Source organism: Mauremys reevesii, linkage group 4, assembly GCF_016161935.1.
Source record: "Mauremys reevesii isolate NIE-2019 linkage group 4, ASM1616193v1, whole genome shotgun sequence".
Taxonomy (NCBI): domain Eukaryota; kingdom Metazoa; phylum Chordata; order Testudines; family Geoemydidae; genus Mauremys; species Mauremys reevesii.
The window spans coordinates 133332481-133351755 of NC_052626.1; the positions used below are offsets into that span (position 1 = coordinate 133332481).

The window sequence follows — 19275 nt, forward strand, 5'->3', positions numbered from 1 at the left end:
ACACAGGTACTTCTGCACACAGTGGAGAGTGGGAGGATCAGGTAACTTTGATCAGGGGGTTGGACTAGATGACCTCCTGAGGTCCCTTCCAACCCTGATATTCTATGATTCGACTGGTACCCTTGCTCGCTGCAGCCATTACTTTTTTAATATCCTCTGCTGTACGTAAGGAGGCTTAGGGCTTACAGTAGACAAGCCTTGATATAATATCAGAATGCAAAAGGGCCAGAATGTAGAACAGGTGGGTCTCACCTCACAGAGCTCTAGCCTGGGGACATTCTTGGCCCTCTGAAGCTATTCATTTCAGCAGTTCCCAGAACTTGTACCATCTGTTTTCAGGCTGTGCCACGACGGTGTTAGTGACTGGAGCTGCAATTGGAGAGATGGTGCTACAGTTACTGGTGGGGTCGGTAAGTGCAGAGAAAAGGAAAAACCCAGGATATGACTGAATTGATTAGAATTTTAATTCAAGCACACAGAGAGCTGTATTTGAGCGAATGGAAGTTTTGCCTATCCAAGATGGGGCGTACATGTATCCCGCAACAGCCTGCTGCCATGCACTAAAAGTCCCCTAGTGCACTTAGTGGATCAAAGCACACTAGGAGGCGTGTATTGCACGACAGCAGGTTTACGTGAACACTTAGTGCATGGCCGATTTATACAATCATGCTTGGACAGTTCTGAAAGCCACACAATCATTCTGCAAGGAAAGAGGGATCAGTCTTCTGTAGAGAAAACAGGCAATACAATCAGTGGGAGCTGTTAAGATACAGCTACTACCAATCGCTGAAGAGTGCTAGGTATAATTATAGACGTGCCTACTACTGCAGCAGGACGTCTACAGTGGAGCTGTAGTTTCCAGGTTGGGTAAATCTAGCCAAAAAAGCAATATAGTCGTGGTGGGATGGGCTAGCTGCCCCACTCTGTACCTTACCATCACCAAGCAATACTACCACGGCTATAGGTTGTTTTGCATTACCTCTGGTGTTAGGAATTCAGTTGCCAGAGTTTGGAGAACTGTGGAGGCAACATATGCATTGTGTGGTGTTCCTTAGAGCAAAAATGCCCTGTAGTGAGGGAACTGCCCCTCTCTGATAGGCAGGGGTTAAAAGCAGCCAAGCTAGGCTGACTGGGGAAGCAGCCACAGCTGTGGCCAGTTCAATTAGGGCCCAGCTGGCCCTGATAAGAGGGCTGGAGGCCAGAAGTTGGAGGAGTTTCTCTCCAGCCCTGGAAGGAGAAGGGTTAAGTGCTTGAGAGGAAGCTACCTGAATTGGAGCAGTGCTGGGGAACAGGTAAGGTGACTAGACAGCAAATGTGAAAAATGGGGGGGAGGGTAATAGGAGCCTATATAAGAAAAAGACCCAAAAATCAGGACTGTCCCTATAAAACTGGGACATCTAGTCACCCTAGGAATAGGGCAAGAGAGCTGGGGAGCTCCAGCCTGGTAAAACCCCAGGCTGCAGGCCTTGGTGAAGGCCTACAAAGGTACTGGGGCTGCAGAGATACCGCCTGGGAATAGGCAAAGGCAGCAGGTCCTACCGCATTGCCAGTGATGAGTGGCCATTACAGACTGCAGTCTGCCCCAGTGAGCGGGGGCTAGATGATGACTGGCAGTAGCCACTGAGGCAAGGTGGGTTTAAAGGGTGGGTGATTCCCTGGGAGGGAAGACCCACCGTGTGGGGGTACTTCGGGGGCAGAACCCTGAGGTACAGGGGCACCGGGGTCCAGGAGGGACATGGGGCCTGAGGCAGGGGAGATGCTGGCCTGCAGAGGGTGCTCCATATGCTGGAAAAGAGCTAATTCCAAGATGACCAGCAGGAGGTGCTGTGGCAGGGAGTCAAGCTTAGCTACATGCCCATAAATGTAAATCTACCCAGTTCTGGGGCTTGCAAAAGCTCCACTGCTCTTTCTGCCACGAGTTTGTATCACTTTTTATTTGGGGGAGGAGTAACTAGAATCTGCCAGGTGGAGAAACGGGAATATCAATTCACCTTGTATCTGGTTCAGGTAGGTCTTGGTTAGGCCATTTCATGGGCAGGGTTTATTTGTAGAACATATATAATACATGTGCATAAAACGGGCCATCTGTACAGATGGATAGCAAGAGCCAACACAGCCTGTGAAAACAGATGGGCCTTGGCACCTGCCTTGCAGGTCAACAGATTGGCTTGGCCAGACCAGCAGGGGAAATGGATTCCTGAGCTGAAGGTTCCCCTATGTTCAAACAAAGGAATATTGCTGACCTCCGCCAGGCGCTATGTAAACAGCCTGCTGCTCACTGGGGCTTGCCCTGGTATGAAGCACCTCTCACTGTACTTAAGACCCTTATGTTTCTTTACTGCAGATTATCCATGATCAGGGCAGCTACAGTTTCCTGGTTTGTGGGATGATCTTTGGAGGTTTGGCCTTTACGTTCTACGCTTTCCTTTTGTTTTTCCACAGGATGTACCCCAAGCCCACATCAGGTAAGAAAATGCCAGCAGTTAGGCCTACTTTAGAATGACAGGAAAAATGACATGTGCGTTAACATGCAGCCAGCATGCAGCGTTCCAAGTAAAATGCAAGGAAATGTTTATTTTCCTGCTGCTTCCTGTTCCCTCTTCCTGCTCTGACTTGCCCACAAAACCCTGGCAGCCACAAGTCTGAGTCTGCTTTCTTGTCTGATGTGGGAAGACACCCCAAAAACCTGCTTCATAAGGGAGAAACCGTACATTGAGTGGGATGATAGCTGAGAAACCAAACCACTCTGTAACTAGTAGAAGCAAGTCTTGACAGTTGCAACCTGTACTGTCTGTCCGACCTCTTCCCAGCTAAGCCCAGGAATAATGCAGCCTTCCCTCTGAAAGACACAAAGCCAGAACTTTTAATAGTGTTGCTGTAACATGCTTAGACTTGGTGCCACGTGACACTTTGTGTAACAAACTAGAATGATATAAAATTAACATGGCACCCATTAAATGGGGTGAGCTGATAGGTCTCAAAATGTAACTGTAAATGGGGACTAGTCACTGAGCAGGTGTTCCCAGTGGAGTACTGCAGGGATTGATTTTTTTGGCCCTATGCTATTTAACATTCTCTTAAGTGACCTGGCAGAAAACACAATCAGTTTGCAGATGAGACAAACACTGGGGGAGTGATACATAAGAGGAAAGGTCACTCACTGAGAGCAATCAAGAGCACTAGGTGAACTGGGTGCAAACAAACAATGTGGTTTTTAATACAGCTAAATTTAAATGTATACCTGTAGGAACAAAGAAGGCAGGAGATACTTGCAGGATGAGGGACTGTATTCTGGGAAGCAGTGAGTCAGAAAAAGATTTGGGGGTTGTGGTGGATAATCAACAGAACAAGAGCTCCCAGTGTGAAGCTTTGGCCAAAAGAGTTAGTTCAATCCTGGGATGCATGAACAGGAATCTCAAGTAGGAAGAGAGATGTTATTTTACCTCTGTATTTGGGACTGGGTGACTGCTGTGTCCAGTTTTGGTCCCCCAATTCAGAAAGGATGTTAATAAATTGGAATGAGTTGCAGAGAAGAGCAATGAGAATGATTCTAAGGATTAGAAAACATGCCTTAGAGAGAGTTAAAGTGCTCAAAGGGTGACATGATTAAGTCTAAGTATCTATAATGGGCTCTTCAACCTAGCAGAGGAAGATAGAAATGGCTGGAAGCTAAAGCTAGACAAATTCAGACTGGAAATAAAGGTGTACATTTTTAACACTGAGTAATCTTTGGAACAATTGAACAAAGATTGTGGTGGATTCTCCATCACTGACAATTTTTAAATCACAATTGGATTTTTTTTTTTTAAAACTCTGGTCTAGGAATTATTTTGGGGAAATTTTATGGCCTTGGTTATACAGGAGGTCAGACTAAATTATCATTGACCTAATCTGGCCTTGGAATCTAGGAAGTGCCTTAGTTGCAAACTCTACCTTCCAAAGAAAGCAGCTGCCCATCTAAAGACAGCAGTGATAAAGTCTATCTAGGTGAGATGGGACACTTCCTATGTCGTCTCTGACACGGTGGGCTGTTACAGCACCCAGATCACTGTTCCCCAGAAAGGAATTAAGCCTCATGACACCCCTATGAAGTAAATCCATTTTGAAAGCAAGTGAAGAGAGGTCCTGCGAAGTTGTGACTTGGCCAGGATGTCACAATGCTGGGAATAGATTCAACTCCTGCTGTAAAACCCATCCGACGCTCCCCCTCACTTGTCACTGATTGGCATTAGGGATTCCTCCCAAAATTAAATGCTGCTACCTCTCCAAGGCAGAAGAAACCACCTCTGCACCAATAACTACTGCAAGCAGGTATCCAATAGAGCAGAGGGTCTCATCTGATGCATTTTCTTTTAAAGCGTGTTAGAATGAATGCTCACTGGTTCTGCACATTTATTATACTGTTATGTTCTACTGACAGGGGAACTAATCTTATTTTGCAGAGGTGGATGCCTCCTCACCTGACAAGCCAGCAATGATGGGTGACTCTGGACTTTATCAGGGCTAAAAAGAAGGCATAGCCCTGAACAATGAGTTTTATGTATTTGCAATAAACACAAATCGTCAAGTGTTACTAGGAAGGATGATTTCACACTAATTACATGGCTAAATTACTTGAGTTTTCTGCAATCAAAAATGTTAACTTTGAAAACCAACCAAACATTTTAAGTCCCCCTGGGAAGCTAAGTACAGCAAGCTGAAATTGCTTGTGTCTGTTATTCCACTAAGATGAATGTCAAACTGCAGAGTCCTGTATCCTGGAAATCTGCAATTTATGGCCGCTTGGTGAAGAAAAATTGTAAGCAAACTTCCCTTTAGAGGATAGGCTGGAAGTTGTAACACTGTTACCCAAAATGTGACCCATGAAACAGTATCACCTGGCTTAGAGTTACTATAACCAGTAGGTTTCTCTATTGGTGTGTAAGCACAGACCCATTTGTAGCCATGGTCCCGACAACCTACAGCACCAATTCTAGCTTTCAATAAATACAGAACAACCCTCTGCATAATGCTGTGCTGCAAGAGGGGTTCAGAATTAGTTTTCTAGCAACCAGACCTGTAAGAGTAACCAAGCTTCAACTGTGCTCCCAAAGGGGAAATCACAATATTAGCAGAAACCACCAGGAGCACTTTGATAACAGGATCCATCTCTATTACACAGTATCAGATATGTTCATTGCAGCAGAGCCTTAATCAATGAGCTCCAGCCTACTAAGTATTTAAATTAGTTATAGAGCAGCGGAAAGAATGAGTTTTGCTGGTTTATTTTTGCTTAAGTCATTGGTAAGCTGCAAAAGCATCTGGTTCAAGTAGCAGTATTTTAGGGAGGTTTGTAGTCTAGCTTCTATCTGAAACCTTAAGCAGGTGCAGCCAGGCTCCACCTCCACCCATTTAATCTGTGCAATATCCACTACACAAGGTGCCTTCCATGAGATAAACTCTAGAGGTACTGTATACCCCATGAATGAGCTGTTACAAGACAATGCTAGCTTTCTGGCAATACCTTGGGAGAGTCTGAAGAGATGTAGGCTTTAGTGTGATTGTATGTGGATGTATGTGTATATAAAGCAATGTTAATTAAAAGTGATTACTATATTCTCACTAGGCTCTGAGTGTAACTGTTACAGGACCCAAATGATTTGAACCAAACCCCTTCCGGCCAGACAACCTCTGAGGCTAATAGCACTGGCTCTCAAATAAAACAATTGCAACTGTTATCTACAGCAATTTGACTTCAGCCCTTATTTATTCTGTGCAATATGCACCATTCACTTTGGAATTCCAAACTGCAGGACCCTCCATAAGTCCAGTTGCATGTGCCCTTTGGAGTCCGTATCCCACCTACCATTTTCCCTATACTTAGCAATGCAAAATCTCTTCCCAGAAAGTTCCCTTGGGAGGCTGTACTTTTGTAAAACTAGTTTAGGGTCATACATATGTAAGGCGAGCCCAGACTAGCCCTGACCAAGGAGCAGTAACAAAACGGAGGTGTTATATTAAAGATTAAATAAATGGTTACTCACAGGTGTCCTCCAGAAGAACAGTTTTTAGTTAGTGGGACTTTACTCCTTCATGTGAAACTGGAAATGCACTGTAATTCCTCTGTACCACCACCTGATGCCACTCTTACTCTGCACATGGTTCAGTGAGGCAGGACAACAGGTCTTAGTAATTGTTCTGCAAATACTCCCCCTTACACTGAATAGCTGGTACTAAGGTGCATTTCAAACACCTCTTACAGTATAAAACCCCTTCTTTAACAGAGGGCCCCCAAGCTAAGAGATCCTTTCCCACCCTCATAGGACACAGGTCCTCAGACATGCCTCTTTCTTGCATGGGGGGGGGGAGGGGGAGTCAACCACCTGTCTCTTCAGGTACAACTGGACTGATTTCGATTATGCACTAACAATACAGGATTAATATAAAATAACAGTAAAAATCCAGTCATTTGCTATATTTAAAGGAGTCTACTCCAAATAAGACATTACCTGTACTGGAGATCCTAGTATTTCATCCTTAAAAAACAGAGCTTGGTCTTTGCAGGGTGAGAGCAGTAGGCTAAATACTGTTGCCAGGATGCAATGTTTCACATTCCCTGGCCCTATAAATCCAGCTTTTTACCATCTCCAAATCCTTAAGAAGAGTGCTGTGATTGGAGATCTTACCTGGAGAACAGAACTGACCTCTGCCCAAAGGACTGTGCAATAGGATCTTTACCTCTGCTAGACAAGATGCCAGTACACACTTGAAGGTAATGAACATTCCTCATTATCAGGGAGCTAATTAGTCACAGCTGCTGTACAGGTGTGTTTCCTCTAAAGAAGAGAAGATCAAGGACTTTGTTAAAAATATTTATTTAAAAAAATACAATTGTTTTCCATGTCTGGTTGCAGGTATCTATTAACATATGATTGACTTGAATAGTTTGCTACAATGCTTTTTTTTTTTTTAAAAGCCAGCTTGCATTATTGTACAAAGCAAATCCCTCTGTCAATTCTTACACAAAATAGTTTTCCCCAACCATTCTCTACCCCATTTTTTAAAAAAAATCTGCCATACACTATTTTCTTCTGCACAGAAGCAAGAGACAAGTCACCTCATTCCTCAGGGAAGACCTTAATTATGTTTGAATGTACTTTAGCCAATTCACCAACTTTTAAAGCAAAGTGTCGCTGCAGCGCAATTCCTCAATGAGTGACTCTGCACCTTAGAATTTAGTAACTTTGCCCCAATAATTCTTCTTAAAGCTGAAACACATTCAAGTGCATATCAGCTGTAGTCAGTGTCTCAAATTCTATCAGATCAGTTTTGATCACATTTTAATATGCTGAAGGTCTCCCTAATCTCTTATGCAAGGAAGTTAAATAAAATCAGGTTTAGTAACACTGAACAGTTTCTCAGAGCTTTGGCTATTTATGCACTTGCATTACATACCAGCATTTTCTTTTTTAACAGCACAATGGCATTAAGATACTGGATATTATAAAAGTACAATTTTCAAAAGAACAGAGTTATACTAAAAAGCTACTTTATTCCCAGTTAAGTTTACCCTAGTGTCATTAGAGCACCAGGACTGTCTAAGATTACAGTATTTATCCCAAACTAAGATCATGTGTAGAATACATAGGAGGTTAACAGATGTACACAACTCCGCCCCAGAGCAGAAATTTGCTTTATCTGCTGACTCTGTTTTAAAGTGCAATTCTACTCTGGAAAGAATAAGTGAAAAATGGCATCTACTGCCCCCTGTGTATTCAGTCAGAGCTGCTGATTTTAGTGCTTACGGTTAGATTTTACCATTGTGGGCTCGGCAGAGCCAGAATTACCGGGAAGGAAGATGGGTTCTTTTCAGAGTTAAAAAAATAGAATCAAATTACAGGAGGATAATTCTGCCCTCTGCTCCACGAGTTCACCATCAGTGAAGACAAAAGGGCTGCATCAATGAAAACAACTGCAGAGTTAGGCTACAGACATCGTCCACAGGGGGTGATACATAAACAGGGTCGGCTCCAGGCACCAGCTCAGCAAGCAGGTGCTTGGGGCGGCCAAGGGGAAGGGGTGGCATATCGGGCTCTTTTCGGCGGTGGGTCCCTCTCGGAGGGAAGGACCTGCCACCGAAGTGCCGCCGATCGCATTCGCGGCATCCCCCTCTCCCCTGCCGCTTGGGGCAGCAAAAACCCTGGAGCTGGCCCTGTACGCAAAGAAAGTAACCCAGCTCAATTTTCAGATCTTAGTTTGAGTTTGCAGGGTTTTTGTTTTGTTTTCCGACTTGTAAACAAAGCAAATTTAAATCTGAAGTTACTGACAAACACTGAACCTATTATACTTTATTAATTTTAAAAAGTTACTGTGTCATGTTACCATAACTGACCATGTTGCTTAAGTTCTCCCAAAATTAACTCATGTCCCCCTGCTCTGAGCCTTTTAGATAAAAAGCTACAGGGCCAGATTCTCTGCTGGTGTACATCAGCTCAGGTCTACTGGAGTCAATTATTCCAAGTTACACCAGCTATAGATCTGCCCCACAATTCAAACTTTCCATCAACAGAGCATCAGCTTGCTCAAAATACCCCCACACTAAGTCTCATGCTCATTAACTCTCTTTAGAGTTTTCTGTCAGTATTTCCTGCGGTCTTAATACAGCTCAAAGCAGATAACCAGTGCTCAAGTCAGTCCTCAAAATACAAGTGGAGAGTTTTCTTGTATGCTTATCTCAAGCACTAAGACTATACATCTCAGCTATACACACAAAAGTAAGAGAAGGGATAAGTATTAAATACGCAACTGTACCTATCACAAACACTCTGACGTATATAAGGCCATCTGGTAACACTGCAATAAAAATACAAGTTTTTAAAAGGGAACTTTAGAATATGACTTTTTTTTTTAAACTATACAGAATTACCGCAACAATGGTTACAAAGAATTAACATTAGAATCTAGCACATCATATAGAAAACTCTGTGCAACTGAACAATAGCAGAACAAAGTCAACACAACTGTATAAAGCAGTAGCCTATAGATTTAAGACTTCTAGCCAAAAAAAAAAAAAAATCCCCAGAACTAACAAACAAAACCAAAAACCCCACAACACAACAAGGAACCTACTTCCAAAACTGGGTATTTTAATCCTCTCTCTCTCTCTCACTCACTCACTCTCACACACACACACAGTACAAGTTTTAAAAACCATGCAAAGGCCATTCAGAAAGCCTTCTTGTGTGAAGTTGTTGACAATAATAGCTTCCAGTTATTAGTATAGTGCTCCTTTAAGTATTGCTCAAGGACTGAATGGGACTACAACAGAACTCCTGCCAACCTTTTTCCCCTCCATCCACGCCATGCCACTTAAAGTCATGTCAGCATCTCTGTTAAAAGAACTGTGCTTTCCGGAGGTTCAGAGTTCTGCTGTTAAGCCATTTGCTTTGCGATGACCCTTCTAATGCAAGGTCTCAACTGAGAGGCAATTATTTATTTCCAAGTTTTAAAAATAAAATCTGTGTCCAAATTTAAGGTCTATGAGGATAAAACTAATCAAGGACCAATTTAAGACACTTTTTGGGAGATGTACATCATGTCAAAGACGGATTTAAAAAAATAAAATTTGGCAAGCAATCAGCCCATACTATGGCACAATAGATTTTAGTACTTATTTCTATTTTAAAAAATAATTGAAATGTGCAAGACATTAAAAAGTGGCAACTGCCAAGTGCAGTATTTATTTTTAATCTATATCTTTAGCATTATTTATATGATACAAGTCTGGAAGCTAGTCTAAAAAGTGAACATGTCCCTCAAAAAATATATATATAAATATGCATATTCATGGGATTAGAGCTGTTCCAGTCAATTAAACAACATGCATAAAAACAAATCTTCAACTGCCAAAAAACTGTGCATTTAACCAGGTGACTGGAATAACTTCAAAGTCAGTTAATGTGTTCTACAGCATTCTTTTGGTTAGAGGGGGCGGAATTAAGTTTAATATTAAATCTAGTTAACGTACGGGCTTTTGTAGAACCACCTAAGTTAAAACTGACATCATGAAAGAAGGAGACGTACAATGGTGTGCATGTTCACAAACGAATGTCAGGTTTTGCTTGGTTTTCTTACCTGGTATCACTTTTTTAAAAGCATGATCACTGTCAGCAAAGCTGTGTCCTCCAGAAAGGATCCGCATTGACTCTGTTCTCTGATATGAATATGTTCATTTCACAAGCCAAAGTCATGGCGTTTCTAACTTGAAGCTCCATCAGTCATCTGAAGATAAAGTTCTGTTCTTTCTGCTTCATGAACCACCAGAGACAGGGCCAAAAAATTTAAACAGCAAGCCGGTTGATGCACAAGGCAGACTGCAAGGCTGCTTTCTTTCCTGCAATTACAATTGCTCTGTAGTGCCCAAAGCATTAAGTTCTTGTTGCTGATAGCAGGTTATGGGGAGAAGAATACACAAACAAGGTGTCATCTTGAAAGACTTTTCTCTGTACTGAACCACCACCCTTTAAAAGAGGCCCTATCAAGAATGACTAGCTCACAGCATAGCCATTTTATTACCTAGTAGAATTCTCTCACTAGGCAATTCACTGCCATGACCCAACAGTTCCAATTAAGGGAAGACCTTTAAAAACAAAAGTCTTCAAAAACTGCATATAATATTAAAAGAATAAAAGCAACTGTCACTGTATTCCACCTCTAAATCTTCATTTGGCAGTGTCTGTACTGAAAGGACCAAAACTTGGTATTTTACATAACCACCACCACTTAAGCCACTGGCACTAGCCAAATGCTTCCACATGAAGTGAAACTTTTGCTAATACTGTCCAGAATAAGCAGCAGTCACTGGTATCCACTATCGTTAAGTTAAAATCAGTTCCTCAAGAGACTTCCTATTTTAGCAGGTCACCCTGTACCTTTTTATTTTTCAGGTATCCCAAATCAGCTTCCCAAAGACCAGGATTGCAACAGTGATGGCACTTTCAACTTTGCTGGTGGGTCCTGGGTTTTCTTTACAATAATGGACATATTATGCCCTGGGCACCATTCTTAAGACAGAATAAAAATATACATAACCGTAGGTCTCAAAGACCAGAATTTAGGTATATTTCTTGCATGAGAAGGAAAGATGCCAAGCAAAATCCTTGCAGATACCCACAAACCCAAATATCAAGTTTTAATGTCTGTCAACTGTGACAGTGTCCCTTAACTACTGAATTAGTTTATTTTTTGTTTGACACATACCAAGATAGCCTCTTGATACAACATTGAGATGTGTCTTGTAAACAAATATGCATCAATTGAAAATTTTTTGAAGCTGTATAGTAAAATAGGATTACATATAAAAATACTATAAAACGGTAGCAAAAAGATAACTAAAAAGTAGATATATGATGATACAGAGATATGGTAAGACCTGAAGAAGAGCTCCGCAGAGCAAAAAAGTCTAACTCTTTCACCAACAGAAGTTGGTCCAATAGAAGACATTACCTCACCCACCTTGTCTCTCCCACGCCCTGGGAACAACACGGCTATGAGAACACTGCAAATATCCAACAGATGGTCAGAACTGCAGACTGTTGAATGCAGCATTGGAAAACCTTTACATAAATAGATCAGAATTATACATTTTTGTTCACCTGGTGAGTGGAATTACACAGATGTTACAATCAAGTTCTTGTATATAATTTTGATTTTCTGCAGTTTGCATGAAAGATGATTGCATGAGAGATTCTTCCTGTGTTAAGTAATGGTTTATGCAACACATTAACTTTTCAAAGGAGGATATACATGCCATAGAATTGGATACAAATGGCCTTCACTGTGGTTAAACTCAATTTAAAAAGACCAAAAAGAATCTATTTGCTAGATAATGTTGAGGTTGTGAAACCATAGCAGAGATATAACTTTTCCCAAGCAAAGTCACTGAATGCCAAGGCCTTTCAGAATGCAAACCCTGTTCATAAGCCAAAAAGTGCACAGTTGTTGAAGCCTGAGAAGTTTTGGGCGCAAGCAAGAGTTCTTGAATTTAAGGAATCCATCTTTCATTATTTCCTAAGCTTCTGCAAAACACCTAAGCTTCTGAGGATGACACATAGCAATAAGTGCTGTCAGGAATATGCCAGTCGGAAAAGCTGGCAACTGTGTACTTGGTGGTAAATACGCAATTACAGGATACAGTATTTCACTACAAAGCACCATATACACAAGACAATGACACTTTTTTAAAGTGACCTGAAAAGTTATGAAGGGGAAAGAGAAAAGGCTACGTAAACTAATCTCATAGCAAGCCTCTTCTTACCCACCTCAACCTGCTTCCGTTCTTTAACTCATATTACCACTGCTTTCCAAACATACCTCCTGACAGTATTTAACCCTACGTGGGAATTTTTTTCTCCACAGTCATTAAAGGGCAGCAATAATAGTTCTCAACGGTATCTATCAGGAAGTAGGAAATTAGAGTGACAGTGACATGCACACAAGCTGCATTTGCAACTTAGCTTCTCTTGTTAACTACCTCCACAGAAGGTATCCTCCTGTAATGAGAACACAACTCCCCATCCATAAGAAGGTGAATGTATATCATCACAGATGGTACATGTTACTAGTCAACCAGCTATGGCAGTGCATCCCTTCGAAGCTGCTGAGAGGGGAACATGAAACTGGACCAAGCGAAACTGATGTCTGCGCCAATATGCATGTGCATTTGGTTCTCTTGCTTACATGTACTCAGAGATATACGACACACAAATATGAGAAACAACACACACACAAAGACGTGCAATCTTTACACACAAAAAACCTGGCTTTTCTCCATGGGGGAAAGGGAAGCAATCAAATTGCAATTTTTAGTGCTCATGAAATTTTTTTTTAAAAATACATCCTCATTCTACAATACTACCCTCCAGTCTGCACACTTACTGGGCATAAAGCTAGCCAGCCTAATACAACCATCACAAAGTGCTGCTGATTATATATACATTTTTTTTTTAAGTAGGCAATAAGCCATCCTGCAAACCAAAGAATCCCAGATGCCTGCTCTTAATTACTACCTGCAGCTTTCTTTCTGCATTTCTACCTTAAAAACTAGTAAATATTGCACATTGTCATTTTGAGATCCACAGGCATGGGACTTCCTAATTATTAGCTACTGATGTTCAAAAACTGAACTAGTAACAACTTGATCTGGCAGGGAGGCAGCAGACTCCCTTCTACTCCCATCAAAAGCTAGATATCCTTTCCTCTGAATTCACTTGGGACAAGAGATTTTCTGGCTGAACAGTCCAAAAAGTAACTCTAACATCCATTTCTCAAGGGTAAAATATTAAAGATACATGATATATTGATGTATGTATTTCAGTGCTGGAATATAACAAGCTACTTTCATCTTACTACATTCAGTTTTGGACGTTCTCAAACACATATGCTTTAAAGTGAATTTAGAGCTTGCAAAAAGTGTCAGATTGAAAGCTCTGGAGAACAAAGTCCTCTCTTTGTCTTAAGGACAGGTGCAATGAAAGGAGTAACACTGCAAGCTTCCCTCACTAACAAGACTCAACTCTGTTCTGAAAGTACCACTTCTCCATGCTCATCCCATCTTCAGCATCTCTTCTGAAACAGCTGATAAGGGTAGAGTGACCAGAGAGCAAGTGTGAAAAATTGGGACAGAGGTGAGAAGTAATAGGTGCCTATACAAGACTAAGCCCCAAATATCGGGACTGTCCCTATAAAATCGGAACATCTCATCACCCGAAGTAAGAGTGACCGAGAGAAGTGCAGTTTCAGTCCACTTTCTAGCGGACAGGTTATCCAAGTGCATCCTCATTGCATGTACATTGGTAGCAAGAGGAAGTTGTTGCCTGACAGCGGATGGCAGAAGTCCAACTGCAAACACCTGAGACATCCCCCAGTCTTAGGTGCTTCTTTCACATCCCAGCTCTCCCACAAAAGACTGCTTGAGGTTATTGTCCTAGCTGCTGGTCTTAGCTCATCAGTGTGAAATGGCTTTCAAGAACACTCATATTAACCCCCCCAACACACACCCCCATCTACTCACCACCAAAAGATGGGCATGTTTACCTGGAACATGCGTGATTTTACCTTACTGTTGATACTGCTCAATTCTCTTCCTATTTTAGCTGCACACATCATACCCAACTTTTCATGAATTCCAACACTTCCTCCACTTAAAAAGCAATGTGGTTAAAGTACAACTTGAGACAACAAGAGCTGGGCAGGGGGGTTCTCCACTTCTGGTTCCTCATTTCTGGGAAAAGCAGAGAATTTGAGTGTTTTTTCCCCTTGAGCTGCACACCAGAACATCAAGCAATGGCCAGCCCCAGAGTGTCGCTTGCCAAATACACAGACAACCCTCAATCTCACACAGAATATCCAATACCAGGGATGGAGGTGGGGAGAGTCCTAGGTTAGCATGATTTGTTAATCCTCTAGCAGCCAATTTACAGGCTTTACACAGATATCAGGCATCAGAGATGTGTGTATATATAACCATCAAGAAATACCAAAGAATTCAAACAGTTCAAGAACCCCAAATAATTCATGCCATGATCCATTTGTCTCAGAGCCCTGCCTGCTCACAATATTACAAGTAGCCTCTGGGAGCTCTCCAACCCCCCTTTCAAGGAGGGGAATTTAACTGATAGATTACCTGCGTGCAACACTATCCAAACAATGGTCTGCTTTTCACCTATACCACCAAAAGTACTCCTTAAAAATGTCTCCCTGCAAAAAGTTTAGATGTTTTTATAGCATGAGACATTCGCTGTTTTGTTGTTGCAGGAGAAGTTATCATTAGCCCCAGGGCAAAGCTGCACTCAAACCCTTTTCTTGGAATGCCAGCTTCAATCATGATTCATTTTCTTCATGCCCAGCACAGGAAGCAGAAGAATGGAGGTGTCAGAGTGAGAGAGGAGAGACTTCTTAGATATTGTTTTGCTGCAATCAATACAAACTCAGTCACTGCGTTCCACCAGAAACTCCCTTTAAGAGACTTCTTAACCAAGGAGGCAAAGAAAAGATTGTGGAGCCTGGACTCCAATTAAGGCGTTTCCATGTGCATTCCCAATTTAGTCTTCAAAAGAGGGAATTTTGCAAAAAGGCATTTGAACTGGGAATGGCAAAAATTATGACCGTTCATGATGTGGGTGGAATTATAAATTGCTCATTTAAAAATGGATTACATTTAATGTCATCTCTTTCCATTGTTCCCCAATTTGTCCTTTCCAGGAGTTCATGTGCTATGTCTTCTGCAGATCAGGGGAAAACGGTCCAGGGGTGGAGGGTCCATCCAGTCCCGACAGAGTAAATGGCCCATGGCTGCTCAGTACTGATGGAAACTAAGAAACAAAACAGAGAGTTAGAGTTGTTTTTTTTATTTTAGTTTCTTTGTTCTCATGTCTCAGGATCTCTCCACAATAAGTTCTACAAAGAGCCCAAAAGGCTTTGAAAAAGCCCATATGGCTTCCTCCACTACCAAGGGCTTTTACAGATCATCATCTGGCAATGGAAACTTTAACTGCCAATGCACTCAGATGTCCCTGAACCCCAGCATTACTATCAGTGTAGCTGCAGCAGACACAGTGATTAAGTTTGTATGTTAGATTCAGACTTTAAGGCCAGAAAGGATCATCATGATCAGCTAGTCTGACCTCCTGCACATCACAAGCACAGAACCTCGCCCACCCACTCCTGTAAGACACACACAACCTCTAGCTCAGGGGTTCTCAAACTGTGGGTTGGGACCCCAAAGTGGGTCACGACCCCATTTCAATGGAGTCACCAAGGCTGCTGTTGGCCCTGGGCCCTAGCAAGTCTGAAGCCCAAGCCCCACCACCCGGGGCTAAGGTTACATGCCCCCCATCCAGGGCAGAAGCCCTTGGGCTTCAGCTTTGGCCCGCCCCCCGCCCAGGGTGGCGGGACTCAGGCAGGCCTGATCTATGGGCCTCCCTCCTGGGGTCGTATAGTAATTTTTGTTGTCAGAAGGGGGTCACAGGGCAAGAAAGTTTGAGAACTGCTGCTCTATCATGATTTAAAGACTTCAAGTTACAGCGTATCCACCCTTTACAGGAGTTTAAACACACAAGTGACCTGCGTCCCATGCTGCAGAGGAAGGCGAAAACCCCCCAGGGTCTCTGCCAATCTGATCCGGGGGGAAATTCCTTCCTGACCCCAAACATGGTGATCAGTTAGACCCTGAGCATGTGAGCAAGACCCAGAAGCCAGACATCTCGAAAAGAATTCTCTGTAGTAACTCAGAGCCCTCCCTATCTACTGTCTGGAGATATTTGCTACTAGCAGTCGCAGATCAGCTACATGCCATCCTGTTGGGATCCTGGAAGTGGGTGGGTGGAGCCCACTGCTAAAGACCTCCCCCAGCCTAAGGGGAGGAACCACACCATCTCTGATCTCAATTAATTACAGGGGACGACTAAAGATATAACAGGTACAGGAGTGAGGTCATAGGGGTAAACAAAGGGAACCTGATGAGGACACCGAGCAGAAAACCCCGGACAGTGCTCACTGCTCCATCATAGGCAGTCTCATCATACCATCCCCTCCATAACCTTATCAAGATCAGTCTTGAAGCCAGTTAGGTTTTTTGGCCCCACTGCTCCCCTTGGAAGGCTGTTCCAGAACTTCACTCCTCGGATGGTTAGAAACATTCCTCTAATTTCAATCCTAAACTTGGGGATGGCCAGTTTATATTTGTACTGAGCAAAGCCTTTATCCCAACTAATAAAATAACCACAGTTCTAGGACTCTTTAATGCAAGTACCAGCACAGCAGAACAAGCATTCCACACTGTGCCTCAATATTATCTGAAGGTATTTAGACAGTGGGGAGCCCAACGGTTCTGCAGATACACTCATGTAAGCTACTCTCTTCATCTCCATGGAGATGTTAAGTTCAAAACACAAAGATGGCCAGTAAAATGTCACGGTTCATTTTCACAGAATCAAGCAGCAGATGTGCTTAACCCAGTTCCATTTAATAGCAACAAGTACCAACTGTATAATTTGTGTTCGTATGTAGTTCATTAAAAAAAAAAAATCTCCATTTTAAAAAAACAAAAAAACAATGAATCTGACAGAATTTCCAGTCCATTGCAATGGAATGGTGCAGAATCCAGGGTCCATGCAGCAAAACTGTGATCCAGGTTGTCACAGGCCTGTACAATAGGAACACTCTCCCTCTCCCAACACTATGAAGATTGCATTAGTGTATTTCACAAGAGAAAGAAATAATTAACAAAGTGTTACATCATTGTTACTTATACTGTAACACTGTTACTTAGGCTGACATACAATCATGGCTATGGAGTAACAAACTGCCACTTCTGGTGAAGTCTCAGCCCTGGTCTACACACAGCCCCTGGTTCGAACTAGGGTACGCGAATTCAGCTACGTGAATAACGTAGCTGAATTCGAACTACCCTAGTTCGAATGACTTACCGTCCAGACGCCGCGGAAGCGAACTCCGCGGCTCCAAGGTCGACTCCGGCAACTCCTCCTGCCGCGGTGGAGTACCGGAGTTCGAACTAGCGCTTCCGGAGTTCGAACTATCGCGTCTAGATCAGACGCGATAGTTCGAACTCCGAGAAGTCGAACTCGCCGCGTCGACCCGGCGGGTAAGTGTAAACGTGGCCTCAACTAATGAATCTACAATTTGATAGTTATTGGCCATTTATGACCTTATATTTTTGGCATAATCTTGCAGTAAAAATTTTAGACCAACCCTACCCCTCACATTTCCACAAAGTGCGCTGAGAAGGCAGTCAGAAGTGGAGCTCAACTGGACAGGCACGGCTAGTCTTGTTGGAGCTTACCTGAAAAAGGGTGTTAGCACCTTGCAGTCTTGCTGGACTGAGAGGAGCTACTGGACTGAGCGTGCTCCAGAAGTGAATACTTGAGAACAAGGGGCTTGGGGTCAGCAAGATGGGAGTCTAAGAGAGATACAAAACACAGGCATTTATGTTATAGGTTATTACATCTAGTAATTCTTAGCACGTGTGCACTTAGGCCAAGATTCTCAAACCCTAGCTGCCAGCAGTTGGATATCTAATTCCATATGAAAGAAACAAAACAAAAAAAGGCCTGATTTTCAAATGTGTTGAGCATCTGCAGCTCCCACTGATTTCAAAAGGGATTTGCGGGTGCTCTACACTGCTGAGAAATCAGGCCAATTATTTCAGTCCCTACATATACACCTTTGTGTAGGTACCTAGGTCAGAAAACGTTGTTCTTAGCACCTATGTAGTTCTTTACAAAAAATCAAGGTGCCCATAGGAGGCAGGAATTAACCTCATTTTACAGGAGAAAAGAGTGGAGGCACAAAGGTGACATGACCTGGCTCCCGGCTGCCTGCTCTAATTGGGATTCAGTGCACAGTATCCTTAAGCTGTTATTTCCAAAACCACCGAAGAGCTTAAAATTAAAGGGAATTTGAACATCCAAATGCCCGAGGTGGCACTGAAAACCTCAGCCATAGATCAGAAATAACTAGTGTCCTACTTAGGCACATTCTCTAGATTTTCCATGTATCGCCAACAACTACTGTATTTTGGCAAGTCCAACCAAGAATGGTTAAGTAACAGTACAATGGTTCTCTCTCCCACATCTTCAGCAGTTTGTGCTTCCAATACTGTAAATTTAGGGAAGCACCTAACTTCAATTTACTAATAGGAAAGAGATTGAAACCAACCAGAACAATGTAACAACCAGATTCAGAGCTCTTTGGATATTTTGCACATTTTCCCAAGAGATGTGAAAGCCAGGTTTTCCATAGAAGAGTAACACCCATATTATGCTGCCACTCAGCCTCCTTTTTGTTGAAAGTAGCTTCCTACTGGATAGAGTGAAAGAACAGTTAGGCTGAGGTTTCAACATTTCTCTATTAAATCATCTAAAACACAAATGTTTTTAAGTCTGCCTGAAGTGCCTCATGACATGGCCCTGAAGCAAGAACACTGAGTCACCTTCAAAGTATTTTTAATCATGCCTCCTATGCAAATGATTTAACAACAGAGGCAGCTGGGTACCCCAGTTTGTCTTCCTCCTGTACATCAGTATTGTACAGACGTCCATAGTCAAAGAACTGCTGAGCACTTTTCAAATAGGATGCCAGTAACACTGGTCATTTATGTTCCAGAATAGATTTCTATTTTAAAAGAGGCAGACACACCTCATTTCAGGAGTCCAAACACAACCATTGCCGTTGGCTATTCATTTTTCAACCTGCCCTCCCTTACTGTTGTCAAGCACA

General features: G+C 42.5%; 2 protein-coding genes and 1 long non-coding RNA gene across 4 annotated transcripts in view; 1 reads left to right on the plus strand and 2 right to left on the minus strand.

The window, feature by feature from the left end:
* MFSD4A (major facilitator superfamily domain containing 4A) overlaps positions 1-5727 on the plus strand; it is a 36875-nt gene extending 31148 nt beyond the window's left edge. Inside the window, exons 8-10 of the mRNA XM_039538583.1 lie at positions 340-410; positions 2345-2465; positions 4443-5727. Of these exons, the coding sequence (XP_039394517.1) occupies positions 340-410; positions 2345-2465; positions 4443-4507 (257 nt within the window). The 3' untranslated portion in view covers positions 4508-5727. The remainder of the gene's footprint in view (positions 1-339; positions 411-2344; positions 2466-4442) is intronic.
* A 1317-nt stretch (positions 5728-7044) lies between these two features.
* On the minus strand, positions 7045-13166 carry LOC120404644. Its single transcript, XR_005598090.1, has 2 exons — positions 10114-13166; positions 7045-8832 (listed from the first exon to the last, which is right to left on the minus strand). It is a non-coding gene; the product is annotated as an uncharacterized LOC120404644 (long non-coding RNA).
* Positions 13167-13177: 11 nt separating this feature from the next.
* Positions 13178-19275, minus strand: part of ELK4 (ETS transcription factor ELK4) — a 33554-nt gene continuing 27456 nt past the window's right edge. For both annotated transcript variants that reach the window (XM_039537506.1, XM_039537505.1), the window contains exons 4-5: positions 17840-17956; positions 13178-15350 (exon numbers count right to left, since the gene is read on the minus strand). In XM_039537506.1, the coding sequence (XP_039393440.1) occupies positions 15252-15350; positions 17840-17956 (216 nt within the window). In that variant the 3' untranslated portion in view covers positions 13178-15251. The remainder of the gene's footprint in view (positions 15351-17839; positions 17957-19275) is intronic.